Raw genomic sequence first — 16,241 nt, forward strand, 5'->3', positions numbered from 1 at the left:
ATTAGAGTAAAGGTGAAAAAACTCAAGGAATGTTTTCTTCCCTTCAGAAGTGTGTGAGGGCAATGTGCTTTTCTAAGCCCAGGTGCTCCCTTCCCAGGCATAGAGACATGAAGTGTGATCGCTTATTCCAAAGTTTGCATGACTACCAATGTTAAAGGTCACAAATGTGTTCAGCCCTTTACAAACAAGCCAGGTATTTATTTTTCCTGCCTCATCTGTGCACTCTGAAGATGACTAGGTGTGGTAGAGTTTATTGTGCATAATGGCCTCAAATCTAGTCAAACCCTTGATTTAGTTTCAACTAAAACAAAGAAAGGAACTGTCCCAGGAATTCTAGTACATATTCAGGAGGAGAAAATGTTCCAACTAAGAAAAAAATGGAATGAGTCTAGATGTCATTTCATATGATGAAAATAAAAAGGAGCATACATTCTATTCTTTATCCCATAATTAGGGGTAACTGTGATATTTCAATTTTTTTCTGAAAGTGGCACTCTCCCCTCATGCTTTCCACCCCTTCTACCTTGAAGTTTTACTTCAGAGAAATAGAAGAAATTAAAGAGATTCTCCTCAGTACACATCTCTTTTTCCCTTATGTGTTCTCATAAGCCCTTCAGGAAAAAAGGAAGCTCAATGGCCTTCCGACAGTAATCCTTACTGTCTGCACTTTGTTTTCCTTCTAGAAATATAAAACCCTTTGTAATTTCTCCACAACATGCTTTCAGTAACAGTAGAAATATAAATTATTTTTTCTCTCCATTTTTACTTTTTTTTTAAAGATTTTATTTATTTATTTATTTTTAGAGAGGGAAGGGAGGGAGATAGAGAGACAGACAGACAGACAGACAGAAACATCAATGTGCGGTTGCTGGGGGTTCTGGCCTGCAACCCAGGACTGTACCCTGCTGGGAATCGAACCTGGGACACTTTGGTTCCCAGCCCACGCTCAATCCACTGAACTACGCCAGCCAGGACTCATTTTTACTTTTTTTCTTCCCCTCATGCCCTCATGCTTTCCATGCCCAACATCCCATGAGGTTGTTTTTTTTTTAACTTGTTTCTTTGTTTGTTGGACAGGTCTTCCCTGCCCCCTTTTACTCTGCAGATGGGCTGAGAATGAAAATGGAGAATTTCTTACCAGCCTCTCTGTAATCTGACTTTTGACTTGAGTGTGGTAGAAAGAACAACAGTTATCTTCCCATTCAAGAAATTCAGCCTGGAAGCCTGGCTTCCTGAGGGTGTGTACTCACACTCTTAGGAGGTTGTTCGATGTTCCTGACATTTTTGTCTGTCCATAGATCGTGGGAGTCAAGGTTGGGAAAGCAAAAATGGGAGCCTATGATGCCTGAAATAGCTACACCAGCTGTGAAGGATGTAGGCCGACCCAACAGAAGACCTGTCAACCATGAACTCCATGACCTGTATTTCATAGGCTAAGTGATACCATTTCCTGGTAGGGCTGAGTTAACAGGTGGAGAGGAAGAAATTAAAGTAGAGCACTGTGATAGACACCAAGAGGCATCTGGGTAATCCCTTCCTCACCAGCCTTTCAGTGATTCTTGGGTCTTGAGCTGTTTTTGGAGCAGGAATAACATGGGCTTTGGAGTAAGAGACACCTGGGTTTACTCATTTTTGTCTCTTTCTAGGTGAACTTGGCCTCTGTTTCCACCTCAGTAGAACTGAGAGGGTAATTATAAAGAAGATTTAGTGTCATCCTCTGTGTAAAGAATCTAGTACTGAGACCTGTAGCTGGGACACAGATGATTTGTGATAGAAGGCTTGTTGAGCCTGAAAAGCATTGGTTTTCAATAAGATGTGCCTTGTGTGGACTCTTTCTGAACAAGATGGAGATGATAAACATGAGCATTTAGTCAGTTGTGGCACAAGGAAAAGATTACTGTAACTACACCAACATTTAACCAGGAACCAGGACTGTGTCTTATAGCCAAAAGTGATATACATGTATGCTAACTCCTAGACTCCTTGCTACCATCCTTCCTGCTGGGAAAGTTTTAAGATAACTGAGCCTGTGTAGGAACCATATACAATAAGGTACTTTTATGTAGCAGGAAGAAGCATTTGCAAAGACAAAGTGGAAATTTAATAGTGAAGTCTCACGTCTCGGCAGTAGAAGGTGCTAATCCCTACACCAATGTGCAGATAATGTCAGATTCTTTTTGTTTCGTTTTGTTTTGTTTTTAAGATTTTTATTTATTTATTTTTTAGAGAGGGAAGGGAGGGAGAAAAAGAGAGAGAGAGAGAGATAAACATCAATGTGTGGTTGCTGGGGGTCATGGCCTGCAACCCAGGCATGTACCCTGACTGGGAATTGAACCTGCGATGCTTTGGTTTGCAGCCCTGCTCAATCCACTGAGCTACACCAGCCAGGGCTTAATGTCAGATTCTGAACAAAGTTTCTCATTTGCCCATATCTGTGCTACTGTGTATTTTTACATGTGAGGCTGGTTTGACTGGCTGCAGTGGGAGGAGAATCCCAGACTTAACACTGAGAGCTGGCAGGGAGATGGGTGCAGAGGGTGTGTGTATGCAGAATTAACACTGATCTTCTAGCGACTTTCAGGACCAGCTTCATCATCTTCTGAATATTGACTATGATGACATTATCGGAAGCTTTGAGAGATGTGTGAATTTTTTGAGAAAATAAAATTCATCCAGACCCACTTGTGTGTTTGTGTATAGAAGCAGGTCTGCAGAACAAGGCAGTTTTTATTTTGAAAATTAGGTATAATGCACTCAAGTTTTGAGTTCCTCTGTATTTCATACCTGGTTGAATCTCAGAAAAAATTTCCAAATTTCTTTTGTAAATTTTTGAAATGAACATGAAATACAGGTTTACAAGGGAGAGTACATACATGTGTAAAGTGGGTCCCATTTATGTGGAAGGATAAAGTGTTGAAAGCTCTATTTTAAATGTTTAATGAAGATTATTTATTGGGAGAGGGAAACTGAGGAAGCACAAGTATAACAAATAGGGAATTTTTATTTTCTATCTTATGTACTTTTATATTTATGTTTATATTTATAAAAGTGAAAAATAACAATAGCTAAGATATACTGAGCACATACTATGTTCTAGGAATTTTGCTCCATGCAGTATTTCATTTAATTTTCACAACAACCCCGTGGGCAAAAACCACCAGCCTCAATTTCACCGTTGAGGAAATCGAAGCGTTGGAGGAACTCAACCACTAGCCAGAGGAGTTAGACAAAGTGTAAGGGCTGCCATGCAAGTGTGGGGTCCAGAGTCTATACTTCCGGCCACTCTACTAAACTTCCTTAAGTGAATAAATAAATAAAACTTAAAATTCCTTCTTGAGAAACAAAGAGTCAGTCTCAATACCTCATAGTCACACCTCCTATACCTCTTGTGCTTCTACTCGGAATGTAAACTCTGTCTCATTTAAACACTCAATCAAATGTATGTTACAGAGCTCCACAACCCTCCCAGCAGCTGCAGGGCCAGGATAAGGAATGTAAACACACTGGTGCGGGGCCAGGGGAGAGGAAGACCGGCCGGAAAAAGACCTCTCAGGCAGGGCGCTGGTCTTCCTTAAAGTAAAAAACAAAAGGCAGAGGAGGAGAGAAGCCAGAAAGGTATCAGAACTTACGCACCAGAGAGTGCTCTACAGTTGAAAATGTCTCGGTAGAAGTTATAGCAATGCTTTTTGATATACTTTAAAGTCTGTTTTATATTAAAAAGGAAAAAGTCATTAGACATTTCTTTTGGTTTGTCACTGATCAATATTCTTCCTTTTAAAAACTTCTTTTGCCTGCGTTATTTTTCTTTCTACTTGTCAAGTGTCCTTAAACTTTTCTATAGGATAGTGAACAAAAAAGAAAAGAAATATACTTAGGGGTTCCTTTCCCCTTCAGAGCCACCTGGATAAAATGTCCCAATATATTTTGCTTCATTAACCCCCTGACACATGGACCTTCATACTCTTGATAATGTGGGTGTATTTACTCACTGAAAAAGAGGAGGAGAAAAGAAGAAACTTCAAACACCTATAAAATTCAGGCACTAAACAAGCTGCTTTACTGACTTCTCCATTTAAGCCTCCCAACGAGCCTGTGAAATGATTGTCATCATTCCCATTTTACAAATGGAGGGGAAAAGATAGCCCATCTGAGGTGGTCAGTAGCAGAACTGAGATTTGAACTCGTGTCTGTGGCCCCTGAAGGTTGTATCTTTCCACTAAGCTCACTGCTTTGAAACAGTAAAAATGTCCTATAGAATTCACACCTCATTACTAACATTGTGAATATTGTTATTGGCCACCATTTGTTGGACGCTTACCAGGCAGTATGCTAAGAATATTCGGACTTCTCTCATGTTCTCCCAACAAGGACTTTGTAAGCAGTTCTTACCTTTGCTGACAGATGAAGTGACTAAGGTTTGGTAATGCAGCCAACTGAACACATTTAGCAAGTGTTGGAGCCAGGCCCCAAACCCGTTTTCTTAGCAGTTGTACTATCCGGAATACTCACCCAGCTTTGAACACTTCTCTGAACACTTTGAACCTCCACATAGACTTTCTTGGTTCCTGAGGCTTACAGAAGTGTTGACAATAGAAAACAAAACTAAAAAAAGTCCTCACTCCCAGCCCTCTTTACCCTCCCACAGAAGGGCAGGCCCCAGAGCCTGTGAGCTAATGGCCCGCCCTCAATCTGAAAAGGCCCCTCTCTGAGTTCTCTACGTCAGTGGTTTCCCAAATGTGAGCATGCATTAGAGCAGCAATGTTCAACCATTTTCATCTCATGGCACACATAACCCAATTTTTTGCTGATCTTAGGAAAATATATATGTATATATACAATTTTGATTCATTCACATTGGATGGCTATTGTTGTATTGGCTGTTGTCATTTTTTATTTGACAATCTAAGGGAAAAGAGGTCAGTGCCCCTGACTAAATAGCCAGGTACTGCATGTTTTAAAAATTCTTCCTGGCTGGGAAGTTCAGTTGGTTAGAGCATCATCCTGGTATGCCAAAGTTTCAGGTTCAATCCCTGGTCAGGGCACATATAAGAATCAACCAATGAATGCATAAATAAGTGAAATAACAAATCAATCACTCAGCCAGTCTCTCTCAGTCTCTCAGTCTCTCTCTCTCAGATCAATATAAATACATAAACATATTCTAGCAACACACTGATTGAAAATCACTGCATCAGAGTCACCTGGAGTGCTTGTTAAAATGAATCCCTGGGTCTCACTCAGTCCTGCGTTTCTGATTTAGGAGGTCTGAAGTGGGGCCCTAGAATTGGCATTTCTAACAAGTTCCATGTCAGGTTGATGCTGCTGGTTGGGGGTGGGGGATACACTTGGAGAATGTTTGCCTTACTCTAAGAGAAAGCAGGGCATGAGCACTTCATGTGGTACAGAATGGATTACATAATCATCAACATAAATTCTGGGAGTGATTCCATGAATGCAACCTTTTAATTTCTTTTTAAATTGATGGGGAAAGGAGCTGTTTAATATTTTCCTCAATCAGGAGAAATAGAGGACAGGTGGGGCTGAATTCCTTGCCCAGCCAACTTCAGAAATACAAAATCTCACTATCACCAGTGCCAGGAGAAGATTGCATGCCACAAAGCATTGTCCTTGGCAGTGCCCGGCTCATGTTGTCATGGAATTCCCAGCTGCCTTGCCCATGCCCTCTTGGGTGGCATGGCTAAGATCTAAGAATCAGGAAACTTTATCCACAAAAGCAATATGTCCCTTGGCAACACATCACACTAGGGTGCTCCTTGGCTCTGGTTTCAAGCATCAGGTCAGAATTCCAAAGGGGTGTTGCCTCCCATCTGGCTGGCATCAATGTAGCTGTTGGCAATGCTTTATCTATGATTCCTACCCAGTGAGATAAGGTCTTGCCAAATCTACTTGGGCTGGTACTCTTTGGTGATAAATTTCTCTTCTCCAAGGGTGTTACCTATGAGGAGACACAGAATCGGAGAAAGTCAGGTCTGGAAGAGATCTCTGAGTTTATCTAATGAATGCAGGTCTGTGGTTTTACTGATGGGAAACTGAGAAGCAGAGAAATGACTGAGGCAGGACAGAGGCCGGGCCGCCCAAGGACTCCTCCATTCTGGAGAGAACCCTCCACATTAGTGCCATAGGAGGCCATTGAGGCACAGGGGTTAGGATTAAACCAGCTGAAATGCAGACCAGTGCTGGGAAAATTTGTGGTAATCAGCGAACGATGGGAGTCATCATATGATGGGGGCCAAGGAACAAACTGCAAGCAGCCCTGATCCTTCCTGACCACCTTTCAGGAGCCACTAAATCTCTGCTCTACATGCAGTCATAGGTTTATGTTTTTCACACTGTTCTCTCCATTCCTAAGACCTTGAGTACGAAACAGGATCTCTAAAGACTTTGGGTAACTCAGCCATTGAAGTGTGGCTCATGTCTGACGAAACTATAAAATTTGCCAAATTATTTCCTCCCAAAGGAAGAGATGAATCTAAAAAAAAAAAAAAATCCCAGAATGCTCCCAATCTGTTTTGCACCACATAGTTGGATTAACTGGTTTTCTGGCAGGTGAGAATTCTATACTAACCATAGCTAATTCCTGCTTTGCTTAGAAACAGCCTTCCCTGCTCACCTGCACCCTGGGCATAAACAAGGAAACAGACAGAGGTCTTATCTGCTGTTCTGAAACAGAGCTATTATGTTCTTAACTCCCTAATCTTTTTTACCACACAAAACACAGCAGGAACACTGTAAATTGTTCCTAATTAGAGCAGTTGGATTAAAATGTGTTTCAAACCATCAAATTCCCTAGTGAGTCTCAGGTGTGTTTCAGCTGGCAGCAATTTGTTGGGGACTTATTTCTTGGTCAGAGGCCGCCCCCTGAAGTTTGATAAAGGGAAGTACAGCACAGCCTGCTGCCTTCTTAACAAAAGGTAAATGTCTTTCCATTTAAGAATCATTCAAAAGGAAATAGATTTGGGGTTGTTATGGAAATCTGTGTCAGTATGAAAAACATTCTAGGTGCTACCGAATAATTATGCCTCAGCCCCTTTATTTGTTTTGGAAACATGAGAAAAACTTGAAATTAATCTCTCTAGAATAGCTCCAGAAGAGCTTATTTGATATAAGGCCAGGCAAAAGTCCAAACGAGATTCCATTCTATTGTGAAACATTGCAACAGTGAGATTTCTTACTCTGAGTTCCTATTACACCTATGTCAAAGATCTTCACATTTCAAATTGAGATGGGCAGGTCAGGTACCTAATATTTCCTGACTCTCAGCAGTTTTTAACTGAGGTTCTATCCTGAAATCCTTCTTAAAACACTCTTCTGAGCATCTAGGACAGCATGTTCTCCTGGTTTCCGACCTGCTTCATGGGCTGCTCCTTCTCATTCTCCTTTACTGGACCCTCCTCCTCTCCCTACCTCATGATGATGGGGAGCCCTGGCTCAGTGCTTGGAGCCCCTTCTCTCCCTGTATTCGCTACATGAAATCTAGTCCCGTGGCTTTAAGCACCACCTTTTCCATCTAGAAGCTCAACTGGGGAAGAATCCATTCAGGATATTGGCAGAACTCATTTCTTTTCTTTTTTTTTTTTTTTTTTTTGGAATGGTGGTGGGATTGAGAACCTTGGATTTTTGCTGACTATTGGTTAGAGTCTACCTGAGACCCACAAGACCACCTAGGCTTCCCTGCTGCATGGGATTCTCTGACATGGCCACTTAAGACATTACACCTGCAAGAGGAGTCGCTTGCTCCAGCCTGCTTTGAAGACAGTCTTGTATAAGGTAACCAGGGGAGCAATATCCCACAACTTTTGTCATAGTCTATTGTTAGAATAATGGTGACCCTAAGAGTGTATCTCTAGCCCAGATCTTCCCTTGTCCAGTAGATTAGTGTACCCAGTGGCTTACCTGACATCTCAAATTGGAGCACTTGGGGGTATGGCAAAGACCTGAAGCAGCTACCTGAGGCCACAGAAGCTCAGAGAGCATTGTAGCTTCCGAGTGCAAGCAAATGAATCGAGGGGACTTCCAACTTTAGGATATCCCATGCTCTCTCCAATTTATACCTACATGAGCACACACACGCACCCACAGACACACATGTTTACTTATATTTACATTTAGTACGTTTAGTATATATTACGTTATAGTACGTTTACTTAACCAGTTGCATGAATACGGTTTCTAGAGTCAAATAATTCTATAATTCCCTTCTTCTCAGAGATGATATCTTTTAACTGATTTAGTTTATTCTTTTGATATTTATTTCTGTATTGCTAAACAATATGATTGTAATGTTAATTCTTGGCTTCTCAGTTTTATTGATTTCCAAAAACAAAGAATGAAGATTTAGATCTCCTTTGCCATCCCCTAAAATATACTTCCTATTCTCCACTTTCCCAATATATCATTTGGTTATATCAAAATCATTTTACATTATTGGTACACTGTATACTCCATTCAGAGCTGAGCAAGGTAGGATGTTTCATTGCTTTTCCTTTTCTGCACATTTTGTTTCTGTTAATCTAACACTTTTTTTTATTTTCTTGGATTTCTGTGTTCTTATAAAAAATTTCTCTCCAACCCACCCCAGGTATGTAAAGGTCTTTAAATAACACTCAAATACATTCATTAAGTACCCTATCTTTTTCGTCTTCTAGAGCAATCTCCCCTGCAGGTCCAGTCTGGACCGTCCCCATAGCTGTTGCGTGGATAGCAACTCATTTTACTCCCTCCCGTAGGTTCCCCCAGCTCTCTCTGCTATTATGTCTTTTGTTTTGGGGACCCAAGCCTTCCTCTTTCTGGGTTATTGCCACATTTGGTGCAGTCTATTTCCCAAGATCTTTTGGGAAAGAACTCATTGGAAGAAAACTTATCAAGAATTTTTGTTTGAAAATATATTGATTCTTCTTCACACTTAATTGTTTCTAGGTGGCAACCATTTCTTTGCAATATTTTGAAGGCATTCCCCATTGTTATCTAGTTTACACGGTTACTGTGAAAAGTTCCAATAATATTCTGATTTTGACTCTTTATGTAAAACCTATTTTGTCTTTCTGATAATTTTTGGGTTTTCTTTTCTTATGCCATGCCCTGAAATTTTACAACGATGTTGTCTTAGTTTGTTTAGACTGTTATAAAAAAAAACACCTTGGACTGGGTGCCTTATAAACAACAAATATTCATTTCTCACAATTCTGGAGGCTGCAAGTTCAAGACCATGATGTCAGCATGGTGAGGTTCCTCTTCAGAAAAACAAACTGCCACCCTCTTGCTGTGTCCTCACATGTCAGAAGGGGCTAGGGACCTCTGCAGGATCTCTTTTATAAGAGAATCAATCCCATTCATGAGGGCTTCACCCTCATGACCTGAGTACTTGCCAAAGACCTCACCTTCTACTACTCTGACCTTGGGGGTCAAGATTCTAGCATATCAGTTTGGGAGAACACAAATATTCAGATCATAACTGAGGGTCTATTTTCATCTATCATTCCCTTGACTGTGGCCAGGACCTGTGACTTACTTCTAACAGTAGAAGATGACAAAAGTTACAGGGTATTACTCCTTGATCACCTTATGTTACACAAGACTCCCCTAAAAGCAGCCTGTAGTAAGAGATTTTTCTTTCAGGCTTAATGGCATAAATAGTTGTATTGAAGAATCCCATGTGACAGGGAAGTGTAGGTGGCTTTGAGGGTCTCAGGGTAATCTCTAACCAATAGTTAGCAAAAATCCAAGTTTTTCATTCCCACTACTGCAAGGAAATGAGTTCTGCCAACAACCTGAATGAGCTGGAATTCGATTCTTCCCCAGTTGAGCTTCCAGAAGAAAATGCTGCCTGAACAGCACATTGATTACAGTCTTGTGAGATCCTGAGCAAAGGACTCAATTAGCTGTGTCTGGATTTCTGATCCATGGAAACCATAAAATAATAAATGTGTGTTGTTTTAAGCAACTAAGTTTACAGCAATTTTTCTAATACACAATAGAAACTACTAAATGTCTTTCTTTTCTACTTTCTTGTTTTTCATTAACACTTTCGTAGGAATCTGAGGTGAATATCTGTGTAATCAGTGAGTTAGAAAACATAGCATGTTGTATGTGATCAAACACATGTTTTTCTTGTCTGTCATCATTCTTATAAAATTTATTCAATTTAGTCAGATCTGTTCTAGCTATGAGACAAATGTGCTACAGCAGTATTTTGGTCACTTTAAATACTAACATGTTCTCGGTTTGATAATTAGGATGTCTAATCTCATGTAAATGTGAAAACTATAAATAATTTGACATTAAATTTCTCTTCTCCCCCACCCAAGTCCTGTTGTAGGTTGGCTGCTCACAATATCAGGCCTTCACTTGCTGGTGGACATTTTTGCTTAGCTTTTCCCTCTCCTTCCATCCCACCTTGGGAACTGAGGTTTTGACCTCCCTACCCGCAAATCCAGGGAAAGGAGGTATATCTTATGAAATGTAATCACCTTCATATGGAGTTGGGGGATCTCTGGATAATAACTGGATAACAAGGGAGGGTTCATTCAAGAACTCTTTGGAAATTCCTGTATCCCTGACCTCTCTCACCTGTAATTCCTTTAACCATTGTAAATTCATCTGTATTCCAGGTGGTCACTTGTGACTCCTTCCTTATCCCCTAATCTCATTTACTTATAGCTTCTTGCTGATAAGATATTTTCATTACTTTGGATGGCCTTATTAGACAGTACCCAAAACAGCCATGTATTGTTTCTCTCTCTCTTGCTTGTTTAACCATGGTAAATGGGAAACACACACACATGTTTGCTCTGACAAACTCTAAGCATGTAGGCAGGTCTCAGCACAGAGCCCATTCAGGGGTCCACCTGTAGATCTGTGGCCACCATTCCAGGCAATAATCAGACCCCAGTCAGCCGTGTACCCTAACTGTTGTGGTCCCACAGAAAGCTAAGATATCTTCTCCTACTAGGTTTGAGGCCAGAAGACAAGCATCCCTCCTTATCTCACCTTTGGGGTAGATGGAATGAGGAGACTCACAAATAAGCTTTCTACAAGGAAATTCTTCTCATAAAATTCTATTTTGACTTATACATCTTTGTGTAGTGTGGAACCCACTGGTCCCTATTTAATTACTTTGAACACTTTACTTTGGCACTTCAGGTGTGCTGCTTCTTGGTGCCTCATGGAACCTTACATTTTAATTTGCTGTTTGCACACTTATTCAATCCACCACCATTAACTAGAAGTTCCCTTGCTCTCTTTATTTGCACTTTATGAAAGCTGTTCATGTCAGGAGGTTATCAGATACTCTTAAGTTTCTGTAATAGCCCATTCAGAAACATGTTTTATGTCCTACTTAAACACATCTGCTAATGTTCAATGTTTTCATGGAATTGAATCCAGGTACACTGCCCTGAGGTAGGATGTTCTGTGACAGAGAGTGTGGGCTGATTAGCAAATCGTTGGCACAAATCAGGGCATGTGGATGCCCTGCCCGCTTCCTCCTGTTTGGGCATCATGAAAAGGCATCTATATCTCTTCTTTCTTGTCAGTAGGAGAAGGGAGAAAGTATGTGGGGCAGGGACTGTCCAACCTCCATGGGCTTACTCTTACTAACAGCTGGCACTCACATGTGACTTCTCTAGCCTGACTGTTGACTGTGGGCTCTTCATCATCTCCTGATGAAGAGACTGAAAGGAAACTACTCAGAACCACTCTGATGCCATGAGAACTGGGAGCTTTTGAAACATCTGGGATCAGTATTCTTGGCATGAGCATTGGCCTTTCCATGATAGGTAGGCATGGGAGTGAAAATTCCCCAAGGTCAGCCTATAAACAGCAACTGTGGATGTGTGAGAGCCAGAACAAGAGTGGGAGACCAGGGTGAATGGGCCCAGTCAGGGCTGCCACAAATGATGGTGCAGGTTATGGCCTGGACTACTTTAGGTAGCATCCCTTATTGTGCAGAGTATAAGAATGGCACCCTCTTGAATGCACAGCCTGAGTGACCATATGCAGTAGTCCTGGAAAACTGTAGTCACTGTCCCTGTGAGGTTGTCCTTCACCATTCCCTTAGAAACCTCAATAAACAACTGGGAGGACATGTTTAAAGACCATAATTTCAATTAAACAGGCAAGCATGCATTCTAGCTACTTGTTATGAACTGAATCTTGTCCCTGCAAAACTGATATGTTGAAGCCCTAACTTCCAATGTAACTATATTTAAAGATAGTGCATTACGGAGGTAATTAAGGTTAAAAGAGGTCATAAGGCTGAGGCCCTCATCTTATAGAATTGTTCTCCTTATAAGAAGAGGAAGGGACACCAGAAAGCTCTATTTGAATGTGAACAGAGAAGAGGCCATGTTAGGACACCTGAGACTGGATGAGCTATCTCACAGAAAACTACCCTAACAGCACCTTGATCTTGGACTTCTAACCTCCAGAACTGTGATAAGATAAAGTTCTGTTTAAACTGCACAGTCTGTGGTATTCTGTTATGGAAGTCCAAGGTGATTGGACCAATACACTACTATAGATAGTCTTTAATGGTGCACAGGATTTCACAGGCTAGTGAGATTTAGGACATCAGGACTTCATGTAAAAAGAGTGATTAGGTGATGCCTGAGATCCCTTACAGACCAGAGAGTCTAGGATCCTAATTACAATTAAATAAATAATGCTACTTCCTTCTAGCATGACTTATATTACCCTCTTCTTGTTGTAATTTCACATCCATAACTATTATCCCAGCACAGCCACTTCCCTTTATCTTGCCTTCTTCACATTATGTAAGCTCTCTGTGCTTAGTTTTTGCAGCTGTAAAATAATATCCCTCACCACATAAACTTATTGTGAAGATTAAATCAGTTCACATATGCTAGCCCTGGCTAGGTAACTCAGTTGGTTGGAGAATCATCCTGATATGCCAAGGTTGCAGGTTCAATCCACATTCAAAGTACATACAAGAGTCAACCAATGAATGTATAAATTAGTGGAACCACAAATTAATGTTTCTTTTTCCTTTCCTCTCTCTAAAGTCAATTTAAAGTTTTTTTAAAGAATACAATATATATGATATATACATCATATATATTATATATACGTGTGTGTGTGTGTGTGTGTGTGTGTGTGAGTGTGTGGTCCCTGGCACATAGTGAGCATTATAAATGTTTATTCTTCTTTGACTTCTTACATTATCATCATCACCATGACACCACCACCACCATCATCACCATCATCATTATCACAATTATTGGTGAGAGAAATCAATTCTTGCCTTAAAAACTACCAGTGCAAATCTCTAGGATACTCTGAAAACAAAGAGGAATCAAAGGCTTTGTCTGCTCCTTGCACTGTAGTCAGGGCTGACAATAAGGTGAACCAAAAGGGATGGAAGTAAAATGCCACTTCACACAGTGTCTCCTCTCCTGCTGTTCTGTATCTCACCAGAAAGTGGCATTGACTATGCATGTAAATAACTCTCAGAGAGTACCTCCAATGTATTATGAAAGAAATCTAGGATATTTTAGGGCACCACCCTGGAGGCTGACAACCAAACTCTCCCTCACTTTGCCACATACACACAGAATTCTGGGAGTAATGAATGTCATGTGTAACCTCATAAAGCTTTCTTAAGATTTCAGCTAATTTTCAAGGCAATTATGGGGCAGTAGAAATGGACTAGGAACCAAAAGTCCTAAAAGTCCCCAGTAACCTGTTATTGCCTTTACACTGCTTGGCAAATCCCTCCAGCTCTCCAGGTCTCCACTTCCTCCCCTCTGCTCTAGGGCTGGCACTCTCACTTCACTGGATTGGGGACCAGACGACACTGCCTTATAAACTCAAAAATACTGCATTAGATATGAAATGGAAGTTTTCACTTTATTTCTGATTAACTTTCAAAGTTAAGTAATTAAACAAAAAGCAAAAATAAGTATAAGGTCCAACTGGAAAATTGGGGAGGGAAATAACTTTTTCTTAGAAAATTTATACCAATGACTTTTTGATAAGAAAGTGAACATGGTCCCTCAATTTTTCTAAGGCAATTTCATGCAGTTTTCTTACTCTGATTCAGATTATTGCAAATGCCATATGAATAATGCTGTTGTATGAAAAAGGAGACCATAGTTTGCAGCAGTGAGAGGCTGGTACAACTGACGTAATTTCCGATGAAACCTACTCTTCTAAATTTATGTAGCAATTCTTTTGAATCAAACCACATGAAAATCTATCTCTCCATTTAACTGAAGATAAAGAGGGCAGAGATGAGTCCACTGAAAATTCTTTCTTTTATTCCCAACTTTTAAATCATAAAATTCCATCTAATATTGAGCTAATTTCTTCACTGACATTTAGCTGTAAATGTCAACTTGCTCCAGAAAATTTTTTTCTTGATTTTGTGGCTTATTCAGTTGATAAAAACTGAGTTAGCCTGATGTCATTTGAGGACTCTCCAGTATGAGAAAATGCATAAGTGCCTAAGAGAGGAAAAAGAAGATTAGAATTCTGTCTACTATGTTGGAATCAAACATGAGACAAAATTGAAAAGCATATGCAATCCATACAGTTCTGGACATTTTTAGGAAAACAGTAGGGAAAGATCTAGAATGTAGCTAGTCAACAGGAACAGCATTTCATTAATGTCACAGAAACTTGCATTTGTCAGACGACTCTCACTTGAGAAGAGAAGCACAATATTTTTCAGATATTGCTGGGAAATGACATAAAGTAGGTTTGAGATCTCAGAATGTTATTGCTGAAAGGAACCTCAGTAATCTCTTAGTCTTTTCTTTTTTTCATTTTACTGATGATGAGCAGCATCCAAAAAGGTAAAGAGGTTTATGAAAGCACTCTGGCTGGTTGGTGGCCATGATAACAGGACTCAAGGCTTGTAGATGAGCACATTAAACATTTGGGGAGGAAATGTTTTTTCCAAGTTCACTTGGAAAAAAGTGATACTTCACTTGAAGTTCAGACACTTGAGCTTCATCTGGAATTCAAATAATTTTTATCGGAATCAAAAATGAGTTGCTTGATTCCCTACTTTAATAATGTATTAGTGTGATTTAACATGAAATGGAACTCTTAAGTGACTTCAACTTCACTTGTAATGAAATATCTCTTCCTCAGCCTCCATGCTGCATGTACCCTCCTGCTCCAGGAATACAGCAACTATTTACAATGTTTACATATCAGTTTCTGGTAGTTGAATATCATTGACATCAGTAACGGCCAATATATGAGCATAAGAACAAAGTGTGTCATAGGCAGAGGGGACAGTGCTCTTCCCCCCAGAGCAGATGGTGGCTCCTTTTTTCAAGGAACACTTAGCGGGAAGGATACACTCAACAGTAGAGCACAAGCTCCTGGCGCATACCCACTGCTCAGCAGCAGCACAAAAGGAATGACTCTCTAGTAAGGACACAGTGATGTTAGTCTAACCACACTCCTTCATCCCATGGCCTCAATGATCAATGTGGCAGATTTATATACTGTCTAATTGAGAAAATGCTAGTAATTTGTGATCAAACTAAAAGTGATACTCACTGATCTCCAGGAGTACCAAGTCCAACATTATTGTGTTATCCTTGAGCACCATTCAGATGAACTCCAGACTCACAGCTGGCTGATACTCTCACACTTATCACATGAATTTTTAAAAAGTTGTCATTGAGTTTTCCTTATATGATGTATTTATAGTCTCTCCTCCTACCTTTTATATCCTTTGGTTTATTGTGACTCACCTTTGCGTCCCAATGGGTTGAAAGACTTGGGTATAGCAGATAATTCTGGTGAGTTTCTCTGCACAAAAGAAAAGCAAGTCATTGGACATTAATAATATCCTTTTGGTGATGGTGCACATTTCCTGACTTCTTGATGTCATCAACAATCCTTTATTCTATCTACATAGTGTGCTGTTCTCCTTTCAAGAAATTGGAGTACTCACTTTCCTATTTTTCCTTCTGTTTTAATCAATTAAAAAAGTCTAAGAACTTATTTCTAAGTGAATCTTGTTTATATTCTTCAACTTCTAACAACAAACTAAAAAAACAGTTGTAAAGAAGATATTTTCCCTTTTTCATGCCTGTGATTACATTTCTTGGTTCACACATTTATCACTTGAAGAACCTATGATGCAAAAACAATATTTCTAGTAAAAGTGTTCTCCAGTAAAGCTTTGCTTTATTCTGCCTCCTCTTAGTACTCAAATCTCTTTATGAATAATTCTTTTGTCATTG

General features: G+C 40.0%; 1 protein-coding gene across 6 annotated transcripts in view; it reads right to left on the reverse strand.

The window, feature by feature from the left end:
• Window positions 1-5,105: 5,105 nt before the first annotated feature.
• The window catches only part of ADGRF1 (adhesion G protein-coupled receptor F1), a 46,702-nt gene continuing 35,566 nt past the window's right edge, over window positions 5,106-16,241 (reverse strand). For 5 of the 6 annotated variants that reach the window (XM_045842563.1, XM_045842560.1, XM_045842564.1 and 2 more), the window contains 2 exons: window positions 15,747-15,804; window positions 13,871-14,480 (listed from right to left, as the gene is read on the reverse strand). In XM_045842563.1, coding sequence (XP_045698519.1) covers window positions 14,407-14,480; window positions 15,747-15,804 — 132 coding nt within the window. In that variant the 3' untranslated portion in view covers window positions 13,871-14,406. Of the gene's footprint in view, window positions 5,957-13,870; window positions 14,481-15,746; window positions 15,805-16,241 lie in introns of those variants that run through there. The other variant, XM_045842561.1, reaches the window with a different exon arrangement.

The sequence above is a fragment of the Phyllostomus hastatus genome, unplaced genomic scaffold (assembly GCF_019186645.2).
Source record: "Phyllostomus hastatus isolate PE091 unplaced genomic scaffold, TTU_PhHast_1.1 phas_contig_40, whole genome shotgun sequence".
In the NCBI taxonomy this organism is placed as follows: domain Eukaryota; kingdom Metazoa; phylum Chordata; class Mammalia; order Chiroptera; family Phyllostomidae; genus Phyllostomus; species Phyllostomus hastatus.